This window comes from Pelobates fuscus, chromosome 1 (assembly GCF_036172605.1).
Source record: "Pelobates fuscus isolate aPelFus1 chromosome 1, aPelFus1.pri, whole genome shotgun sequence".
In the NCBI taxonomy this organism is placed as follows: Eukaryota; Metazoa; Chordata; class Amphibia; order Anura; family Pelobatidae; genus Pelobates; species Pelobates fuscus.
This window is the reverse complement of record NC_086317.1, coordinates 300,162,601-300,186,450: the sequence shown is the minus strand read 5'-3', so window position 1 is coordinate 300,186,450 and position 23,850 is coordinate 300,162,601. Positions and strand designations below refer to the sequence as shown.

The 23,850-nt window shown below is 39.2% G+C and overlaps 1 protein-coding gene across 3 annotated transcripts in view; it reads right to left on the bottom strand.

The window, feature by feature from the left end:
- Window positions 1-23,850, bottom strand: part of DMD (dystrophin) — a 2,317,639-nt gene that overhangs the window by 135,126 nt on the left and 2,158,663 nt on the right. For 2 of the 3 annotated variants that reach the window (XM_063457949.1, XM_063457957.1), the window contains one exon: window positions 10,636-10,697. In XM_063457949.1, the coding sequence (XP_063314019.1) occupies window positions 10,636-10,697 (62 nt within the window). Of the gene's footprint in view, window positions 1-10,635; window positions 10,698-22,787; window positions 22,979-23,850 lie in introns of those variants that run through there. The other variant, XM_063457965.1, reaches the window with a different exon arrangement.

Below are 23,850 nucleotides of genomic sequence, written 5' to 3'. Positions count from 1 at the left end.
CCCTTTCCAGATGCACAGGCAGCTACTGCAAACACCATTCTCCCGACTGGAACCACACGAACACTGGAACAGCTGAACAAGAAAAGCAGACATCGGCTTACACTCTTGGCAGTCAGCATACAATCCCATTCCCCCAAAGACCGAGACGACACATCGCTTTGAGGGTTAAGCAAGAACTCTGGACTGGGACACCCAGTCTGGCTTTTATTACAAACAAGTACATACAGGACACTCCCAGGGGGAGGATGAATTTAACCAATCACATGGATGTACCTCCCACACATTTCCTCCCCTTAGATTAGCACTTAACATAATTATACCGTACACCCTTTTCCCCAATTCCTGGATGTACCCCAAATACACATGCTACACCTCCAAAACAGGTATCCCCTGACAGCCCTTATTCAGGGGGACAACATATCCAAGAAGCAGGTCATTCGGATGAATGGTTCGGGAGATATGAGGTTCCAAAGATTTGACCGACCGCATGGGTAAAGTATCCGAAAACAGTTCCATGCATTTTGGCCCTGCGGTCGGTCACAAACAAGTGAATGAAACATACGAATTACTTGGGTTATAGAGACTAAGGGGGATTCGCATGAATCCCCTAGTTCGTATGTTTCTTTCTACCGAACGGCGGGCCGTTCGGTAGTTTCCCCACGAAATCCTGGAAGTCTGGAGGTCTCAGCGGTGTTTGCCTAGTCGAGTGTCCGATTTCAGTTCCAGACACTCGACGGCAAAACACCGCTGTTCGGCAGTTAAAGATGGCCGCCGCCACGTGGTTGTTTCCCGAATGGCGGCCACCCAGAGGACACATAATACATTACATGGATTGCCAATTACCTGTTTGCAACATTGTTGCAAACGGTAATTGGAGGCACACTTAGTCCTGGGTGGTCTGGTTGTTCGGTAGTTTCCTCCATACAATGAATGGAGTGATTCTACCGAACAATCAGATGAATGCTGTACATATATATATAACCCAGGTTAACTGCATACAACAATACATACATGACATTAAAGTATTAAAGGCAGGATTACTGTACTACGCTCCACAGTCTTAAAGGTACAGTAGTCCCAAAAGTTCCAATATGTCCATCGCTGCTTTTAAAGGGCCAGCAGCAGCAATACAAATTATTACCTGCCCAAATATAGTTTCTAAAGTGCAACACGTCCAGGGGCCATAGTCAGCGGGCAGGAGGCCAGCAGCCAGGCCTCTCCAGTTCACAGTGGCGAAGCTGGTTTCGCCACATTTCTCCCCTTTGCCAATTAGACTAACAGGGTACCTGACTTTCTGCCGGTCAGTGCCCTGGTTAGTCCAGCAACCCACCCACAAAACAGAAATAACAGAGCAGCCCACCCACACTAACCGGTTACTACACCTGGGTGAGGAAGGATTTTGTCCAAGTTCTGGTGTTTCACCCCGGCTGGGTGGGAGACGGGTAGGCTGCCTTGGTGGGTTGCTGAGGGGGCAGAGACCAGCGGTACTCTGTCCTGTTGCCAGCACTACCACGGGAGTAGTCTGGTGGGCGTCTGGTTGCTGGAGACTGGCTGTCTCCCCTATAGGTGCACAGCTCGACTGCTGGAGGGGGAGACCGACTGTCTCCCCTTTGGATCCATCACACTGAGGCTGGGGAACAGGACCGACCGTCCCTATCCCTTGTGCTGTAAGTGCAGAGACTACGGTCCCATCTGTACAGTTGTGGGGCTTAACATCTCCCCTTGGTGGGTTAGGTTGCCGTGGGAGAGAGGGTGTAACAAGTTCCTCTCTCTGGATGGCAAACTGCCGCTGGGGAGGAAGGATGGCACCTTCTGCTCCCTGGGGTACACACTGCCGCTGGGGAGGAAGGATTGCACCTTCTGCTCCCTGGGGTACACACTGCCGCTGGGGAGGAAGGATTGCACCTTCTGCTCCCTGAGACACACCCTGCCGCTGGGGAGGGAGGACACGGCTCTCCTCTCCCTTTACTTCACACTGCCTTCCTGGCACATCACTTTGCTGCTGGGGGGCAGGAACAACAACCTCTGCCCCCTGTAACTCAGCCTGCCGCTGGGGAGGAAGGACGACACCTTCATCTCCCTGGGGTGTACGCTGCCACTGGGGAGGAAGGACGACACCTTCATCTCCCTGGGGTACACACTGCCGCTGGGGAGGGAGGACGCTGCTCTCCTCTCCCTTCACTTCACACTGCCCTCCCGGCACATCACTTTGCTGCTGGGGGGCAGGAACAACAACCTCTGCCCCCTGTAACTCAGTCTGCCGCTGGGGAGGAAGGACGACACCTTCATCTCCCTGGGGTTGCTCACAGGACCAGTCTAAGAACTCTGCTACCTCGGGTACTGCTGGTTGCTGTTGGGCGGGAGGACCGGTTGTCTCTTCCCAGGCCTCATTGATGAGTCGCAGGTAATCCCCTTCCAGGTTCCATTCCTTGGTGACCAAATATCGTAGGTCTGCCTCGAGGTCCACAGCGCCAAAGAGACCCAGCATGTTCTCCCGGATGCCGTACAGGTCCCAAAAACGATAGTCGGCATCTTCCCCAAAGTCCTCGTCACCACTATTATCCCAAAATAGACCGGGGCCAGTGTATTCTCCGCCTTCTGGGAACTCATACTCTGCCATCCTGGGGACACACTGAGCCGCGTACCACTGTAGCGCCTGGTATGCGTCGTCGAGCACCAGTTCTGCGTATACTAGAATCTCGAGTCTAGTCACCCACTTTTCTGTGGTCTGTTTTCTCAGGAGGGGCATCCGCTCTGCCATTCTAGCCAGAATTCGCTGCCTTCTGCTGCGGCGCTGATCCACTCGTGAATACTGTACTTCCTCTAGGGCTTCGTCCCACAATCCGGCTCTGGCAGTCTCTCTGTACATCAACATGTCCTCTTCTGACATTGCTCTAGACCTCCGGAGTACGGAACCGTACAATCTATCCTGCAACTTCTCCTCCATTTTCTGAGTTCCTTTGTAGATAGGGTCGCTGTACGGATACTAGCGTTGCCCTCAATTTGTAATCCAGAAATGGTGTTGTCTGTAGCTGTCCCTCTGGTTGTAGGAACGATCCCGCCGCTTGCCACCAATTGTAACGGACCGTTTCACTTACAAGAGGATAAAACCCAGTTTAGGCGATAATCCCCTTTCCAGATGCACAGGCAGCTACTGCAAACACCATTCTCCCGACTGGAACCACACGAACACTGGAACAGCTGAACAAGAAAAGCAGACATCGGCTTACACTCTTGGCAGTCAGCATACAATCCCATTCCCCCAAAGACCGAGACGACACATCGCTTTGAGGGTTAAGCAAGAACTCTGGACTGGGACACCCAGTCTGGCTTTTATTACAAACAAGTACATACAGGACACTCCCAGGGGGAGGATGAATTTAACCAATCACATGGATGTACCTCCCACACATTTCCTCCCCTTAGATTAGCACTTAACATAATTATACCGTACACCCTTTTCCCCAATTCCTGGATGTACCCCAAATACACATGCTACACCTCCAAAACAGGTATCCCCTGACAGCCCTTATTCAGGGGGACAACATATCCAAGAAGCAGGTCATTCGGATGAATGGTTCGGGAGATATGAGGTTCCAAAGATTTGACCGACCGCATGGGTAAAGTATCCGAAAACAGTTCCATGCATTTTGGCCCTGCGGTCGGTCACAAACAAGTGAATGAAACATACGAATTACTTGGGTTATAGAGACTAAGGGGGATTCGCATGAATCCCCTAGTTCGTATGTTTCTTTCTACCGAACGGCGGGCCGTTCGGTAGTTTCCCCACGAAATCCTGGAAGTCTGGAGGTCTCAGCGGTGTTTGCCTAGTCGAGTGTCCGATTTCAGTTCCAGACACTCGACGGCAAAACACCGCTGTTCGGCAGTTAAAGATGGCCGCCGCCACGTGGTTGTTTCCCGAATGGCGGCCACCCAGAGGACACATAATACATTACATGGATTGCCAATTACCTGTTTGCAACATTGTTGCAAACGGTAATTGGAGGCACACTTAGTCCTGGGTGGTCTGGTTGTTCGGTAGTTTCCTCCATACAATGAATGGAGTGATTCTACCGAACAATCAGATGAATGCTGTACATATATATATAACCCAGGTTAACTGCATACAACAATACATACATGACATTAAAGTATTAAAGGCAGGATTACTGTACTACGCTCCACAGTCTTAAAGGTACAGTAGTCCCAAAAGTTCCAATATGTCCATCGCTGCTTTTAAAGGGCCAGCAGCAGCAATACAAATTATTACCTGCCCAAATATAGTTTCTAAAGTGCAACACGTCCAGGGGCCATAGTCAGCGGGCAGGAGGCCAGCAGCCAGGCCTCTCCAGTTCACAGTGGCGAAGCTGGTTTCGCCACACCCTCTTTATAAATATTTAACGGTAAAAAACTGTTATGCAAACAAAGTGGACACCTGCAGAGGGGGATGTGATTTGCGTCACTGTTTTGGGGAAACTAGTCTTCTGAAATTTTAACCATTCATAATTCCACTGCCTTGCTCAGCTGAGCATGAGACAGGCTGCTGTGACATCACATACATTGGACACTCATAAGCATAAGAATGTAGCCGGCTGTCTTAGGAGATAAACCCCCTAAACCACTATGCAGTTGCTAGTGGTCTTACCTCATTACCCGGCCTAAAACAAGAATGGTTTGTTACTATTGCATTAAATGCTATGTATGATGCTCTTCCTTTCCCATTATGAATTAACTCCGAAAAGGATAATGTGTTTTCATTAGGATCACTTTACGTTTATTGATCACAAAGATTAATTTATTGCTAATGCATGGAGGCATTATTAGATAATCCTAATGAAAAGAGGCCACTAGACATTCTAATCAGTTTTAATCACTATTTGCTGGGTACTACAGAGCTTGGATTTAATGCTTGGACCATAAATAATACAACTGTAACAAACCGTGCACACAGGAAGGCATCAATTGAATTCACACACACAAAAAAAAAAAATAACAAAAAGTCATCAGTGTCAATAGTTTTGTGTCAAATTCTTGGTGCACCCTAAATGTCATTTTTAAAAATACACCATTTCTTTTAGCACATATCAGATTTATTAATCAATCCACCACTTTTTCTAATAGAAGGATGCTGTGTTTCACTTTTGTCTTTTTTCAGAATTTGTAATTTCGGTGGCTTCAGATAAAAATCCCCACTGTTTATATTTTTATTTAACACATTCCTAGATAGCAGCATGCTTTTGGAGGTTGCACAAGATTACCAAGGTGACAGATTTATCCTACCATCATCGCAGCTTAACAGTTATACAGTGAGGGAAAAAAAGTAGTTGATCCCCTGCCGATTTTGAACGTTTGTCCACTGACTGAAGAAATGGTCAGTCTATAATTTTAATGTTAGCTGTATTCTAACAGTGAGAGACAGGAAAAAAAAAATCCAGAAAAACACGTCAAAAAAGTTATTCATTGATTTGCATGTCAATGAGTGAAATAAGTATTTGATCCCCCATCAATCAGCGAAATGGAGAGCTCCTAATCTCAGCTCGTTACCTGTATAAAAGACATCTGTCCACAGAAGCAATCAATCAGAATCCAAACTCTCCACCATGGCCAAGACCAAAGAGCTGTCCAAAGATGTCAGGGACAAGGTTGTAGACTTACACAAGGCTGGAATGGGCTACAAGACCATCGCTGAGCAGCTTGGTGAGAAGGTGACAACAGCTGGTGCGATTATTCGCAAATGGAAGAAACACAAAACAACGGTCAGTCTCCCTCGGTCTAGTACTCCATGCAAGATCTCATCTTGTGGAGTTTCAATGATCATGAGAACGGTGAGGAATCAGCCCAGAACGACACGGGAGGATCTTGTTAATGATATCAAGGCAGCTGGGACCATAGTCACCAAGAAAACAATTGGCAACACACTACGCTGTGAAGGACTGAAATCCTGCAGAGTCCCCCTGCTCATGTACAGGCCGTCTGAAGTTTGCCAGTTCACATCTGAATGATTTAGAGGAGAACTAGGTGAAATCAAGCTCTTTGTCATCAACTGTTTGGAGGATGAGGAATGCTGCCTACAACCCCAAGAACACCATCTCCACCTTCAAACATGGAGGTGGAAACATTGTGCTTTGGGGGGGGGGGGGTTCTGCTAAGGGGACAGGACAACTGCACTGCATCAAAGGGACGATGGACGAGGCCATGTACAGTCAAATCTTGGGTGAGAACCTCCTTACCTCAGCCAGGGCATTGAAAATGGGTCATGGATGGGTTTTCCAGCATGACAATAACCCAAAGCACACAGCTAAGGCAACAAATGAGTGGCTCAAGAAGAAGCACATTAAGGTCCTGGAGTTGCCTAACCAGCCTCCAGAGCTTAATCCCATAGAAAATCTGTGGAGGGGGCTGAAGGTTCGAGTTGCCAAATGTCAGCCTCGAAACCTTGATGACTTGGAGAGGATCTGCAAAGAGGAATGTGATAAAATCCCTCCTGAGATATGTGCAAACCTGGTGGCCAACTACAAGAAATGTCTGACCTCTGTGATTGCCAACAAGAGCTTTGCCACCAAGTACTTGGTTGAAGAGGTCAAATACTTATTTCACTCATTGACATGCATTTTTTTGGCTTTTCTTTGTTATTCTGTCTCTCACTGTTAAAATACACCTACCATTAAAATTATAGACTGATAATTTCTTTGTCAGTGAGCAAACGTTCAAAATCAGCAGGGGATCAAATACTCTCCTCCCTCTCCTGTATTGCAGCTTTTCAGTTGCCATTACAGTTCTTTATTTCTTCAATACGTCATATTGGTTTCAAAATTTATGGTTTTTTTCCAGGGGTCTATTTGCTCAAACCATGTGTGTTGGAAACTAAGTGGCTTTGGATTTACATGATGGATCCATTTCTATTTTACTTTTTTGGAGTTTTAACTACTACTGTTAATCATTTTGTAAAATATCTGTTCATCCCAGACAATCCTGGCCCTCTCATCGTTTTCAATGGGAATACTGTTCATATTCCATAAATTGCACAGCAATAAAAGTGTCTAGAACACGTGGTTCAGTTGTTAGAGTTCATGACTATTATTAAAGCTTATTTTAATATTATGGGGAATGTCACGGATAACTTGATTGGTACCTGCTGTTTATGTTTTTGCATTCTTATACCACTTCCTTTTGGTAGTGGAGGAAAGAGAGTGGAACTTAAAGGGACACTATAGTCACCAAAACAACTTTAGCTTAATGAAGCAGTTTTGGTGTATAGAACATGCCCCTCCAGCCTCAATGCTCAATTCAAAGTTAAATCACTTTGTTTATGAACCCTAGTCACACCTCCTTGCATGTGACTTGCACAACCTTCGTAAACACTTCCTGTAAAGTCATCTAAAGTTTATCCTTTCTTTGTTGCAAGTTCTGTTTAATTGAGATTTTCTTATCACCTGCTATGTTAATAGATTGCTAGACCCTGCAAGAACATCCTGTATGTGATTAAAGTTCAATTTACAGAGAAAGAGATACAATTGTTTAAGGTAAATTACATCTGATTGAAAGTAAACCAGGTTTTTTTTTTTTTTTTTCATGCATGCTGTGTCAATCAGAGCCAGGGGAGGTGTGACAAGGGCTGCATAAACAGAAAAAAAGTGATTTAACTCCTAAATGGCAGTGAATTGAGCAGTAAAACCTCAGAGGCGTGATCTATACACTAAAACTGCTTCATTAAGCTAAAGTTGTTTAGGTGCCTATAATGTTCCTTTAAGATGTTTTGGCTTTTTTTTTTTTAAACCCCTTAAGACCGGAGGGCGTACAATTCCGCCCTATTTTAAGCGTCTCTAAACACCACCGGGCGTAATTGTACGCCCTCCGGTCTTTTGTTACTTACCCGGTCGCCGGCGATCGCGGTTGGGGGGACTCCCAGGGAGCCCCTGACATGAAGGTCCATCCTCCTTCAGCCCCCCCAGCCATGTGACAGTGAGGTCCTTGCGAGGACCTCACAATCACATGGCTGGGTTAGCTGGCTGCAGCAATGCCAGCAGGGGGACTAACTGTAATGACAGTTAGTCCCCCTGCTGGCTGGAAATAAAATAAATGTTAAATAAGCGTAAAAAAATAAATATATATATATATATATATATATATATATATATATATACATACACATATACACACATACCCCGTCTAGGTGTATTTTACTATATATATATATTAATATCAAATTACACGTAGACTGATACTGATTAAATATATAATTTTTGTTATATATATATATATATATATTGTAAAAAAATATGTAAATACGTAAAAAAATAAATAAAAAATATATAGATGTGTTATTTCGTTCTAACTGTATTGTGATATTAATATATATACACATATATACACACACACACACACACACATCCATATACACATATGTATATTATATATACATATATTAATTCTACACATATATTTATGTAATATTTTTACATAATTAGGTATCCTAATTAATTACAATTAGCGGGACCTGCCTGACAACCCATGCCGAAAGTATTAATTTGCTTGCACTATATTTAACCCAAGAAACCATAAAACCTGTACATGGGGGGTACTGTTTTACTCGGGAGACTTCGCTGAACACAAATATATAAAAAATATATAAAAAAAAAATATATAAAATATATTACAACGATGAGATCGCCAGTAAAAGTGATGTTTTTTTGCATTTTTCACGCACAAAAAGCACTTACACGGACGATATTATTGCTGTGATACTTTTTACTGTTTTGAAACACAAATATTTGTGTTCAGCGAAGTCTCCTGAGTACAACAGTACCCCTCATGTACTGGTTTTATGGTGTTTTCAAAAGTTACAGCATCAAATATAAGGCTTGTGTTTCATTTTTTTCACATTAAAATTCGCCAGATTGCTTACGTTGCCTTTGTGACCCTATGGTAGCCCAAGAATGAAAATTACCCCTATGATGGCATACCATTTGCAATAGTAGACAACCCAAGGTATAGCAAATGGGGTATGTCCAGTCTTTTTTAGTAGCCACTTAGTAAAAACACGGGCCAAAATTGGCGTTTTTTGCATTTTTTCACACACAAACAAATAGTAACGCTAACTTTGGCCAGTGTTTGTGACCAAATGGCTACTAAAAAAGACTGGACATACCCCATTTGCGATACCTTGGGTTGTCTACTATTGCAAATGGTATGCCATTATGGGTGTAAATGTATTTCCTGGGCTACTATACAGTCTCAAAGGCAACGTAACCAATCTGGCGAATTTAAATTTCAAATGTAACGTGCTATATTTGACCCTGTAACTTCCCAAAACACCATAAAACCTGTACATAGGGGGTACTGTTTTACACCTGAGACTTTGCTGAATACAAATATGTGTATTTTATTGCAGTAAAAGCAAACAGTATTATGACATTGACAGTTAAAATGTCATGTAGAACGAAAAAAAAAATAACAAAATTTCTTATTTTCTCCCATTTTTTTCATATTAAATTATGTTTCATAGCTAAATATTTGATATTAAATGAAAGCCCTGTTTCCCCTGAATAAAATGATATATATAATAAGGGTGGGTGCATTTAATATGAAAGAGGTGAATTACGGTTGGACAGACATATAGCGCAAATGCCAGGTTTTGTTTACGTTTTGTTCTGTTTACAACGTGTACATTTGGCTCAGTCCTTGAGGGGTTAAATGTGCATCTGTTTTTTATGCAAAAATGTAAATGCTATCTAAATATAAAAGACATCTATGCAAAGATGATATAAATACATATCTGCTTTTATAAGTGGTCATCTTGGTAGGAATCTGTATGTTCAGCATTTCAGCTCCCTCCCCGGCACTCTGCATTGACAGTAATTTTTTAAAATGTATTTATTATAACTCCCACCCACCCCTACCAAGCTCAGAGTGTGCAAAAGCGTTCTGAGATGCTAAAATGGTTCAACCAAACACTACTTTATGAGAAGTATTTGATCATACCTTGAATGGGCAGTTGTGGCATTGAGGGTGGCGTAGAATCCAGTGCAGCATTCCAGTTAAGTTTGCTATTATTTGCTGCATTATAAGGGGGAGGGGGGCGCCTAGTTAAAGTTAAATGTTTTTTTCTTTCCTTATGCCTCTTGTATCTGCTCTGAAAACTAGAGCACACACAAAAAAAAAATTTTCAGACAGGGAGTGCTATAGAAGCAGATAAGATGTAGTTTATTTTTGGTGACAGAGACGCTTTAATAAAGCCCAGTAGGGCATTGTAAATGTAATAAATGTTAAGGAGTTGCTCGACATTTATTATGGACCATAAACAGACATGGATCAGCATTAAAATGTAAGGTAATCTTTTATCAGCTTTTTATGTGCATTTAAAGGAACACTCTAGGCACTTTAACAACTTCATCTTATTGAAGTTGTTATAGTGCCTTCAGTGCTAACCACCCTGCCATACCTTGGATTGTAAATCAGACTATGCCCTAAGGAACCAAATCAAATTGCAAGTTCTGTGGGCTGCATTCCAAAGTGGCTTGCAATAATTGCCTCAAATGTCCAGCAGCAAATTGTGTAGAACATTTAGTTTCAACTCCTAAGTAAAAAAAATAAAGTAAACTTTGAAAGAAAGCAATTCAGTCAGTAATGTCTTACCTAAGGATTGGTAGAGCTCAGTCATTTTGGGGTGATCCCAGCAGGTGGTCTGTGTATCATGGCTACAAAATAAATAAAAAAAAATAGTGAACACCAATATATCATGTATTTGTCGTATTATTGGATACTAAGTTAATACTGAGAAAAAAAATAAAAAAAATGAAACATGCAACAAAAATACTATAGCCGAGAAAAGAAATGGCTTCTTTTTTTTATTTTTTCAAACGCTTAAATTAGGGACTCTGTTTAATGTGCTTAAACAGCTACAAAATCGATTCAGGATGAACAATTGTGTCCTTTAAATATCTCCTACTCCTTTTTTAGTACATAGGGCAAATTCATAAGACTATAAATAAAAACTATAATTTTGTTTTAAAATGACACTCAAAAGAAGATTATAAAGTGACTAATCTATGTGCTGGGTTTGAGTCATTAAATTATTTTCATTCACTGGCAAAGATTTAATAGAAATTACAAAATATTACTGTTAGCCATTTCTGAATGACAGGGGGAGAGGGAGGGAAAAAAAAAAAAAAAAAAAAAAACACAATATACATCTTACATGAAAATAAAAACACCCACAAAACCAAATTCTAACATTTAATTGAAAATATTTTTCAGAATCATTTTTTTTAATCTGTGCTTTTTACCCAATTGTGCAATTGTCACAAATACAGAAGAAAAAAAAAAATATAAAAAAAAATTAAAAGTAATTAAAAAAAAAACAAAAAAAAAAAAAAACACAACCAACAACACATCCTGAGCATATTGCCCATTTTGAGCTAATAATGTAAACATTGCACTCTTGCATTATCTCTACAAATTCATTAAACTTTGAATGGCAATGATGGGCTGGGCGAGCTGGACTAACCCACCCCTAGTTTGTCACAGCTATTTAAGCTTGGATGGATCTGTAGAAGTGAAGTGTAATTTCACAGTATCAGAGGTGCCGGGCTATAGGTGCTGGGGAAAACCCAAGCTAAAACAATTTGGCAACCCCCACTCCCGTAAACAAAAAATATCCAGGCATCAGAGTCCACAGATTTATAGCACCATAACAACTATAAAGAGCTGCAGGGGGCATGGTACGAATTGTGGCGCTATAAAAAAAAAAAATGTAAAATGATTATAATAAGTACTTTATTGACAAGACAAATGTCTTCATTTATTCAACAGGCATTTATATCAAGGTTTTGAGAAACAGAATTTAATATTTATAAGCATGCATATTGGCATGTCATCATAGTGTTAACTATTAAAAATGCAAGATAGGAACACTCCAAACACCATAATCACTACAGCTTGCAGTAGTCAATATGGTAACCGAAAACCCACCCTTTAAAAAATTCTAATATTTTCCATATATGAAATTTCTTAGTATCCATGCACCCACCCTAATCACAAACATCAACTGGGGAAAGATCACGTTCCCTACTGATCCTTCCAAGTTTGTGTAGGATGTGAGTAGACACTGCCTCAGATGACTTGCATGGAGAGCATATTTTTGTTATAAAAAAAAAAAAAAAAAAAAAACAGCGAGACCGATATAAATATAAAAAAGCAAAAGCACAAGGAATTTTCAGCCAATATTACAAGCACATTGGTAGCAAGTCAAAACTTGTAGTGCATCAAAGAACAAACCAGTTGACATAAAATAACAAGAAATGTCTTTCAAATAAGTAACCCTGCAATGCAAAAAGCAATCTCTCTGCAGATTTCAATAGGCTGACATCTATCACCAGGGAATACATAATATAAAAATATGTGTAAGAAGCAAGAGGTGATATGAGTTCAGCAAAATGAAGGTATTCACACTCATTATGGGGTCAGCAGCGGAAGACGCAACATGGCCACTCACAGCTACCTGGACTTTTGACATCTTTAGATATCTACCACTTGTTCCCTAGCCAGCCTGCCACAGTCACCAAAAGGCGTACTGAGAATCTCTCTTTTGTTTATGTACAATGGAGGACCAGAATTAGGCCTTATGTACCAAAAGTATATAAAAGAAAGGTCTCTGTCTGCCGCTGCCAATTGGTTGGTAAACATGCTGATGTTGTCAGTCAATTATTTTCCAGTCTGATTAGGTGTGGTCGTTTCCAGCCCAATTTTTTTTTTTTTTTTTTTTTAATATATAGATCTGCAAGAGTGCACAAAGGACACTTTTACACTGTTCAGGTAATTTCAGGCAACATCCTACTTAAAATTTTAAACTAACCCACCACGGCAGTATTTCTACATGGAGACAGAATAGGTCATTTGTTCTGTTCATTCTACTATTTGTTGCCTAACAAGAAGATACCCATGATAATATATGATTTAGAACACACAGCATAAAATGTACCATCTGATAAAAAAAAAAATAACACGATGATTTTAACCATAGTAAATAAGCATAAGTATCATTGACATTTTTTTTTTTAAAAAAAAGAAAAGGTTGTGGCTGGAAAAGTTAGCAAATAGGCACCAGGAAGTCACAGTTCCAGAAATGTTACTAATGTTAAACTGTAGGCACCATAATCACTGCAGTTGGCAATAATATCACTTCTGCCGGTCTTTAGGTGGAATTCATTGTCTGAGAGCATCAGCAACATTTCCCCTTATGCATCCTATATATCAATTTCGTCCCTATTTGTATGAAATATATTGGCTGAGAGTTGACAGCTGACACACTCTGCCAATGAATTCTATCCAAAGAATGGTGGAACGGATGTCACCAATGTGAAAGTAGGGTCTTGGGTAAATGTCAAACTATTTGAAACTGTTTTGACTCTTACCCAGAGGAGAGTGCCAAGTGTGTCGTGCCACCATATCCACTACAGCACATTACAAAGGTTATGGTACTTAAACTACCCCTTTAAAATATTTGAGCATTTTACGCAGATATCCAAGTAACTCTTCAAGGCTTCTCCAAAAAAGCGATTTGCTGCTAAATTCTACAAATGCTCAACAACTCATGCACTAAGGCTACTTTTAAACTTTATATTGCATTCTATAAATGCTTGATAATATATTAACATCATCATCAGATAAGTATAAGTATATTTAGATACCATTGTCACTTATTTGGAGGTATCATATATATATATATATATATATATTGTTATCTCATGTATGTTATAATGTTGGTTTGTACCGCTGTCGTGGCGCGACAAACTCATATTGTTCACGTTATGCACAATAAAAATAATGAATAAAAAAAAAAATCATCATTGTAAAGTCATGATTGGCAAAAAAAAAAAAAGTATAAAGAACAATGAGTGATCAGAAAGAAATTGGATATACTTGATAGAATATATATATTACACAAGAGATGAGAAGACATTTTATTAAAACTACACAGTTTATTTCTCTGAAGAAGCCAATTATTTTGAAAATGTTTTTGGTAGTTTTTTTTCCTGCCCAAAGTACAGAAATGTATTGTGCGCATGAGGCTATGTTCTAGGTTTAATACAGTTATTAGTTTTGAAGAATGTATCCCCAAAAAGACTCAAGAAGAAAAACTACATAAGATCACTAATATTTCTACTGAAAATTAGAAAATGCTTAGTTACTAAGCATGTCAAAAGTACTTTAACAACTTAAAGGGAAACTCGAAGTTACAAAATGCATGTTTTTAATGCATATCTTTAACCCCTTAAGGACACATGACATGTGTGACATGTCATGATTCCCTTTTATTCCAGAAGTTTGGTCCTTAAGGTCACTATAGCCACCAGAACAACTGCAGCTTATCATATTTGCTCTGGTGAGTAGAATCATTCCCTTCAGGCTTTTTGCAGTTAACACTGTCTTTTCAGAGAAAAGGCAGTGTTTACCTTACAGCCTAGTGATAACTTCACTGGCCACTCCTCAAATGGCTACTAGATGTGCTTCCTGGGGCAGTGCTGCCATTCAGTGTATCCACTCTCTGCATGCAGACACTGAGCTTTCCTTATAGAGATGCTTTGATTTAATGTATCTCTGAAGAAATGTTGATTGGCCAGGGCCGTGTTTGACTTGTGCTAGCTCTGCCCCTGATTTGCCTCCTTGACAGTCTCAGACAATCCTATGGGGAAGAATTGTGATTGGCTCACAGAATAACTTCTGATGATGTCAGCAGACAGCAGGCAGTTCATAGGCAGAGGCAGCAGCTGCAGACTTGAATACAAGGAAGGTTTTACTATATTTAGAGGAGGAGGTGGTCAGGGGGCAAAGATGTTTTTTTTTTTTTTTAACACTAAAGGGTCAGGAATACGTTTGCGTTCCTGACCCTATAGTGCTCCTTTAAGGCATTAAAAACATGCTGTACAAATAATTGGTTTTGTTTCTTCTGTAAACAGCGGTGCGGAATTTGCTGGCACTATATAAATAATAATAATAATAATAATAATAATAATAATAAAAAAACACCATTAGTGTACCTCCCACATGCTCTGCTAACTAAAATACAATCATGACTTAGATTTAAAGGGGCACTCTACTCGAAACAGTAAACCACTTTCAAAATGTTTGATACAGCTAAAATGGATCTTTAGATTCATAAATTCTGTCTGTATTTGTATAGAATGTATTGGCTGTAAGCATTAGCCAATGTTCTCAGCCAAATAATTCCATCCAAAGATGGTAGAACTGATGAACCTTAATGAGGAATAAAAAAGGAGAGACATTCAAGATAGGCAACATTGAATAAAAGTGCTGCATTTGCCGTGACGTTATTCTTGATTGTATCCAAGCTGATGAATGACTAACCCACAGTGCACAGCTAGTGGTCCATTCCTGTGCCTAGTCATAGGCTCATCTATGTACATGTTCAATACTAGGCCACAACCCTCCATACCAGTCTACAAAAGAAATAAAAGTGTTTATGTAACTCAATAGTTTCCAACTCAGACCTAAAGTCACAGTCAATGTTTTAATCATACGGAAACAACTAGGACCATCAGCATTCCATGAGGACTGGGATTTGAATTATATTACAAGAGTGTCCGAAACGTAATGTTTTAAGACTTATCACTTTAGAGATTATGCATTCACCTAATCCTGGTGGATTTTTTTTTTGTTTTCTAAATTTAAGGAGAGGGAATCAGGCACAACATGACTGCAAGCACAGTCATCACTTATAAAGTACCATAATCTCCAGGTTTAACAGTCTTCCTAAGTAAGGTTCCTATTAGTTTTAAAGTGATTCAGGGGAAACTCTCCACTATAAAACTAACGTCACATTCTACCCTGTCGAGAATCTATGGAATCTGTCAAAGAACTAAACCTATTTAGTATTGAGGCTGCATGTTTAAAGTAATGAAATTTCCTTAACTGCGGTGAAACTATAATCACTATAGTAATCAGCCATCATCCCAAAAGAAGAGACAATTGCTTGCCTTGCAGCACATAACTGGAGTTGCAGTTCAACAAGAACTAGGTAACTGATCAATGGTAAATTCCATTAATATAAACCTGTAGTTCTGTTTAATTCTGCTAACTCTACTAAATCTACTTCTTAATCCATCCAAGTAATAAAAGAGGAACACCAAATCGTATATTCAAGTGACTCCTCGCCCAGTTTTCTACAGAATATACAAGTGAAGAGGGCAGGTTGTATATAAATTACAAACTTGCCGTTTATGTTTATCCCTTAAAATACGACTGCACATAGGATTCCACTCACTTCCAGAACACACTTAAATATATTGATGTAAACAAATAGCTAGAAGATAAAGCACGTTTTGTAGATGACTACATTTTTAATCTAATACAAAATCCTTGCCATTCAATTTAAAAGAGCTTATTGTATTAGCTTGTTTTGCATGGCCAATACCTTCTGTATTAACTGCTTGCAGTAAGGACTGGTGAGCAATTTAGAACATCATTTTTTTTTAAGTCATGTTCTAGTTAGAAATCATTTTACATAACTTGGTCTGCATATGCATGCCAATTCGTTCTAGTACGTACCGATTTTAATATTTCAAATGAAACCCTGCCTTATATGTGTTTACGAGCCTCAATTTAGTTTGCATTTACTGCCTGAATAATCAAACAACCTACCACAACCCTTTATTCATATTTGTCTATTTACGCAGAGGTACCACAGCCATTGCAATTTTACAAAAAATATTGCTTCATAAGCTTTTAGCAGGATTAATGAGAATGAGACCTTACTTTTTTGCACAGAGGTCAATCCACAGGTTAACAACACGTCAGGTTTAACAGCATTTAATTACCTGTATTGTATTTTCCAATTAAATCTTCATTAAATGTGGATCAACAGAGGGTTATAAAAAAAACAAAACAAAAAAAAAAAAAAACATTTTTTGTTTGGTAACTTTGTTTATATTAGTCCAATTGCATGTATAAAGAACATAAGCCTTGATACAATATTTTGGATAGGCTTCTTAAATGATCACAATCTATTAGAAAATTTTTTCAAATGATTTAAATAAATTACTCACCATTAAAGTGTATGGGAAGTTTGTTAGTAAAACTTTTCAAAGGATTTATCTAACAGATTTTAGTCATTTGAAAAGTTTATCCAAAAATATAAAAATTGAGGTCACAGTTAAGGGACAGAAACTGATTACGGATTACACAAAAGAGGAAACCATTTTTAAAAAAACGTTTTTATTCAACATTCTAATATAATGCACATTGACACATCAAAATGAAACATAATACAGCAAAGTGAATATAAAATAACTATATCTATTATTTTAGAAATAACGGTTTGAGATTACCTAATTACTTAAACATTTTATCAAGCCCAAATATGAACATTTACAGATACAGGAAAATACGGTTTAGGTGAAAAAGAGTCTCCTGCGCAATAATTATTCAGCTTTACAAATGGTCCATAGTTTACATTACAGGTTTATTTGATAGTGAGTAATACGGATACGTTTAACAAAGAAATATGCTGTACTTTGAAAAACTCCATAGAATGTTTTGATTCAATGTTTACAGGGAGATATGCAAGAGACGCATTGGTGAGTTCAGGGGAGATAACATGCAACCAGCAAAATCCAGAGCAAATATTCTGTTTGAAAAGCAGCTATTTAGACCTAGAGGTCATTTGTAAAGGTTCTTTTTGCTGAATTAACACCCAAGTGTTTAAGTCCTGTTGCGTGTTTTTTCAAAAGAACTTCACGTAATACATTAAGACGATATTATTATTATTATTATCATCACCATTTATATAGCGCCAACAGATTCCATAGCACTTTACAATGTTATGAGAGGGAGAATGGGTATGGTTTATTCACTAAACATCAAATTGGAGTGTGCTGTAAGCCAAACTGAAAATCTAGGCAAAAAAAAAAATCTGCAGCTCAGCTAATTGTCACAATCTGCATAATTTAGCCTTGACGTTACACTGAAATTCAGTGTTGAGTGAATAAACCCCCATAGCCACACTTTAATATATGCCTGTCATTCACAAAGTAATGATTTATTATTTTTGCAGTTTATTTACAAATATATATTTTTTACAGTTTAAATAATGTGGTTCTCAAAATAAGCATGTTACACTAAAGCAATAAAATAGAAAGTGCAACAGATTAACATTATTTTATTCTTCTTAGAGATTTTCATAACTGCATACTTTTAACAAAATTGCTCACAATTTTAGACACATCTGTATTTTCAATTTTCATTAATTTGAAGTAATGGATTGCCAGGAACCTTATTTTGAGACCTACATCTCCGTAATCAGTATTTCCAGTGTTTTTGAAAACTTTTCAACTCTAGCGCTTTCATACTTTAACCACAATTTAAATTTAATATGCTTGCCAACACTGGTTCTAAAAGTGTAAAAAAAAACAAAAAAAAACAAAGCTACTATAATATCCTCCAAGAAAAAACAAACAAACAAAAAAAAAAAAAACATAAAAGATTCCAAAGTCCAAGTGTTGCAAATTCCAGAGCACGTCCCTTGGCAAACTGCCTGCTTTGCTAATTGACAGAAGAGTTTAGACTGTCTTAAATGATTCTATGTGGACTGAACTGAGACTCACAAACTTAAGTCACATAAAACACAATCACACATGTTCCATGCCGGTTGCATCTGAGATGGCAAAGAAATAAGCCACTTTGGCTGCTACCAGTATTCTAAGAGTCTGGTGGCTGATAACAGAGGGCAGATTTTCGTTAGTACTTTATATGCAGAACACAAGAAGGCTGCAGCTATTTCACTCCTGATTTGAAGAGTACTGCTGTTTCCCACTGCACACTTTGAGATCAGAAAGTTATCATTAATTCCAAACACAATCTTGCAGCTTAAGAAAAGGTTAGACTCCAGTGAGAATTCCCTTCTTAAGCCTCTCTGCCATTTTCAAAGGCCATTTAATTGTTAGCTTTGGGACTGGAAGGTGTGTTAGACTGAGGTTGGTAGGGGAGGTATGTGAACCCTATAAAATGAAATGCCAGCACAGCATATTTTTGCAGTGCAATACTTAGACACCTTAATTAGAATTTAAAAGGAAGTGGGCAGTAATAGTGATTTGAACAAAGTGAAAAGAAAAAAAAATGTTTGATCTGAGCTCAAACTGTGAAAGATTATTCCTATTCTTACAGTCGTTTATAAAGATGATGTGCCTAAATGGATTAAATATCTAGAATCTTTTTTTTTTTTTTTTTTTTAAAGCCCAGTAAGCATGTCAACATGCTCCAAAGAATAGGACTGACTAACCAGGTATAGCACAAGGAAAGACAGAGGAAGAAAGGCATGGGGGCTGCAATCATCATAAGTTGAAATAAAAGTGTGAAATAGGATGAAAAATCCTACACTGGCAACTACACAGTTTGAATCATGGTGGGAAGCATTTTCTGTATTAAGATATAACATGCACTTAAACAAAGTTAGGGACATAGAGCAGTGGACAGTTTAAATCTAATAAATATATATTTTAGAGGGACATTTTAAAAGGGGACTTTAACATCTCAAGGAAAAAAATAAAAGAAAAAACTGCGAGATCAAACATGGCTGTGATTATAGCTGCAATAAAACAGATTTCAAAAGAATCCTGCTGTTTATAGTAGAAGGTAATTTCGGCACTGGATGCCATTGTGTCACCATGATGAAGGAATGCATTCTTTCATAAAAAGGAAAAAGACTGCTGATTCCCAGCATATTGTTTGTTAACGAACCCAACACAAAATCTAGGTCTTTCCAAGTAATCTTGAAAAGTAAAAATATGGCACCCACATTGTTATATGTATTTACAAGGAGCATTCCATGTACAGACATGTCCCCAAACGCGCAGGCAAAAACTGCATTTTAAAACCATAAATTTGGAAGCATAACAGTGTCTCATGCACGTGCAAAAATCACACCTGTGCATTTATGGCAAGTGTATTTGTCATAAAGCTTACTCTACTTCGCGAAGTTGGACATATTTTCCTTCCCACTTGGGGAATATTGTATTTAGCAGGTTATAAAAACAGTTTAGCTTCTGGCGTTTTCTCTAATAAAATTGGTTGACAATTTACAAAGAGTCTTCGTGTAGGTATACACAAGGCTGTACACCTGCCACATTCTCTTTCTTCCACTACAAGAGGAAATTATTCTAGCCTTCCGAATCATATATGAGAACAATCGGGTTCCCTGTAGAATTCTGGAACAGTAAACTCCACTATGCTCAAAATAAATTTCCCTGAACTAGTAAGAAAATCCAGAGACTTTACTGTCCCACAAAGATGACCTAGTTTTCAAGCCTCAATTTAGTTTGCATTTACTGCCTGAATAATCAAACAACCTACCACAACCCTTTATTCATATTTGTCTATTTACGCAGAGGTACCACAGCCATTGCATTTTAAAAAGATTCTTCGTTAATTTATCATATTCTATGTCCGTTCAAATCACCATAGTGACAACCAGCAAGCAATACACATTTCACAGAAGGCAGGTATCCGGAGATCAGCAATACATAATAATAATTGGTGCTTTGTGGGATTTAAGTGTGATTGTATATATACACATCTGGTGCATACGAAATGCAATCATTTGCCCTAAATCCTAGGATCAGGCTGATCTTAGTAGAACTTTTGTTTTTAATGCACATGGCTCTGCAAAATCAGAAAACCAATAAAAGGGGCTTAAATAAATATTGAGATTGTGAAGCATTGTGTAAAATGAGCAACAGCACAGCACAGCGGTCAGGTATGTGCTAGAAATAAATATTGTCTTGTTAAACACTTTTTTTTTTTACGCGGTTCTTTGAGAGGGACGAGGTAATGATTAGTCCTCAGCTATTCCATCTTACTGGGGAGGACACTACAGTTGATATAGGTACATGCATCTATTCGGTTTTCAAAGCGTATATGCCCTGTGCGCCACTTCACTTCTCTGCAGGGATTTTAGAAATTAGGATCAAGCAATTCCAAGACCAAATACTTGGTGACAAAGTCAAGACAACACAAGGCAAAAACAATCTTCCATAACCGTAACTTGGCGATATGGTCAGTATGAACACCATTTTCAGTAAAAAAGTCCCTACTTAACATAATGCCAAACAAATGACATACCATGCTGTGTCATTTAATTTAAGCCAATAAAACAGACAGTTGTGTGTTGCACTGGTGTGAAGTTACTTTATACAATATGTAATACATTCTGAAACGAGACAAGGGGGATAAAAATAAAATAAAAAATATACACGCTTTTTCCAACTTCCTAGCTGCAGTTTAGCCTTAACATTTCTAATAATCCCATCATGTTTTGCTTGACAAGTAAGACATGCTTTTAATTTGTGCAGCAGTCTATAGACAGCGCTGGGTTATTCAAGTCCAACATTAATCTTGGATTCGGTATACAGGTAGGAGCCCTAAGGCTATATTCTTTCAAAGGATATTTATGACTGTAGATGCTCTGTGTTGTCAAGTGATCCCCAGAGGCTGGCGGATGTAAAGTATTTTTACAAAGAGTGAATTATTGGTATTATGATACATAGGGAATACATTCCATCCACATATAACGGAAGAAGATGCTTTACTGTGCTCTACCAACACATCAACAAATAGTGCTTTCGATGATTTTATAAAGCTAAGAGCAGGGCAGTTATTTTGTAACTGAAGAGTTAATATAAAGACAGAGCAAGGGTGGCTACAAAGTGGCTCCCAAGCAATTTTACAACCATAACTCCCATGATGCTCTGTAGTTCAACAGTTTGGGGAGATACCTTTTGGGTACCTCTAAACTCAAGGGTTTAATTTCTACCAGTTACAATTTAAAAACACATGCATCAGACAGACTGTATATTTAAAACAAGAAACAATGTATATTTATGTTTTCGTAAAAAAAAAAACTGGAAAAAAACTGGAATAAATAAAATCGGCTCTTATTCACCTGTGTGAAATCTGAAGCGATAAACTGCAGTATTTTGCTGAGCCAGCCCTCCTGATTCACTGACTTCACATGTCCCTACTGAAACATTTAACCGTGACACCGATATATTACAGTAAATAAAAAAATGTGTACAGCAGCTACTAAAATGCCATTGTGCATTCCCAAAAGAAATCAGGCAGAAAGTTGACCTTTTGATAAGTCTGAAAGGAGGTGAGGAGAGAGAGAGAGGGAGAGAGGAGGGGAGGGGGAGGGTGTTAGTGAGAGCAAGTAAAGTGGAAATATCAGTTTATCAGTTTTCCTTATGCAGGATCTTCCAGCAAGGTGCCTTCCTTCCTGCTGATCACAATAGAACAGTGGGATTTTAATATCATTAATACAGCTGTGCCCTGGATTCGGGAAAATAAATTAGAACCCTCGCATGCTTTTAGATCGTATCCGATTCCACCTCTACAGTGCACTGCAACTCCCAGCACGCCAAGCCAAGCGGCGATGAGCAGAGATCCTGGCTGTGCATGATAAGAGTCCACGGCAAAGGCTATCCCCGCTGAGCAGCATTGATTTGCACAAAGCATACACAGCTCGAGTTTCATCTGTTGATGTGTAGAGGAAGACAGGAATCCTGCTTCCCACTTCCTCCAAGTAACACTCCTTGATACAATGTAGCACACACACACACACTAATCACTGGCACACAGTAACAGCCACAGTGTGCACTAACCTGCCAGCTCTCGCCAACCCCCGTACCCAGCGCATGCCATGGCACGGACAAAGTTTGCCAGGGATCATGCCAGCTGATCAGATACCACAGATAAAGCAAGGCATCAGGATCACTTACCCTTTCACCAGCTCCCTCATGGCTGGGGGAAGTGGAGGTGACCTGTGGCGGGTGGGTTTTGCTGTGATGGGAAGTGTTAAGTTCCTGGACTCAAGGCTGCCACTGAATGAAAGAAAGTCCAGCAGCAAGCAGGAGAATTGCACTGCGGTGATACTAGCACTACAGGGCTAAGGAGAGCTGGGAGGAGGGAAGCCTGCAGGCTAGACAGGGTGGAGTTAATGGACACTGCTCCTCCTTTCTCCTCCACCCATTCAACCTGCTTGGCTTGGGGAAAGAACCCATGCGAGATGTGGGACACAATGAAACTTTTCTATTGTCGTGAAGCTCCACTAAGATGCACACCAAAGGATTAGCAGCTTTACGGAAACCTTGTTATTCAGCACCCCACCTATTTATGGGCGATGAGAGACCTGGGCTTTCAAAATGCTGTTTAAGCAGCCCATTTTTTTCCAACTTGTTTCATTATTAAACTGGTGCAGGAACACTATAGTTTGACTAAGGATTTTTTCACATTCCAAATAATTAAAGGGGCACTCTTGGCATTAAAGAGACAATGTTAAAAATAGAAACATATTTAACCCGTTGCTTTTGGAATTCCGTACTAGTAGCAAATTCTCATGAAAACAGAAAGGGAACTATACACTAGAGTTCAAAATGGCCATCTACTGAATGGGGAAAAAACATTTGGTTGTGTATAGGAGCAAAATCCAGACATTGTTCACAGTATCAATGTCCAGTGTTTGCAGAGTTGGCTCTGAACAAGCCTGCATTTGGACTGGATTATAGCTGGACCAAAAACAGGCTAAAAATCTGGTCCCAAAATGTTCAAATTGGAGCCCAGATGCTTAACCCCTTCAGGACGGAGTCAATAGTGCACGTTCTGATCAAAACAGAATGTAAACAAAACCTGGAATTTGCGCTATATGTCTGTTCAACCGTAATTCACCTCTTTCATATTAAGTGCACCCACACTTATTATATATAATGTTCTTCTGGAGAAACAGGGCTTTAATTTCTCATGAACTATTCATATATGAAACATAACTTTTTCTGAATAAAATAA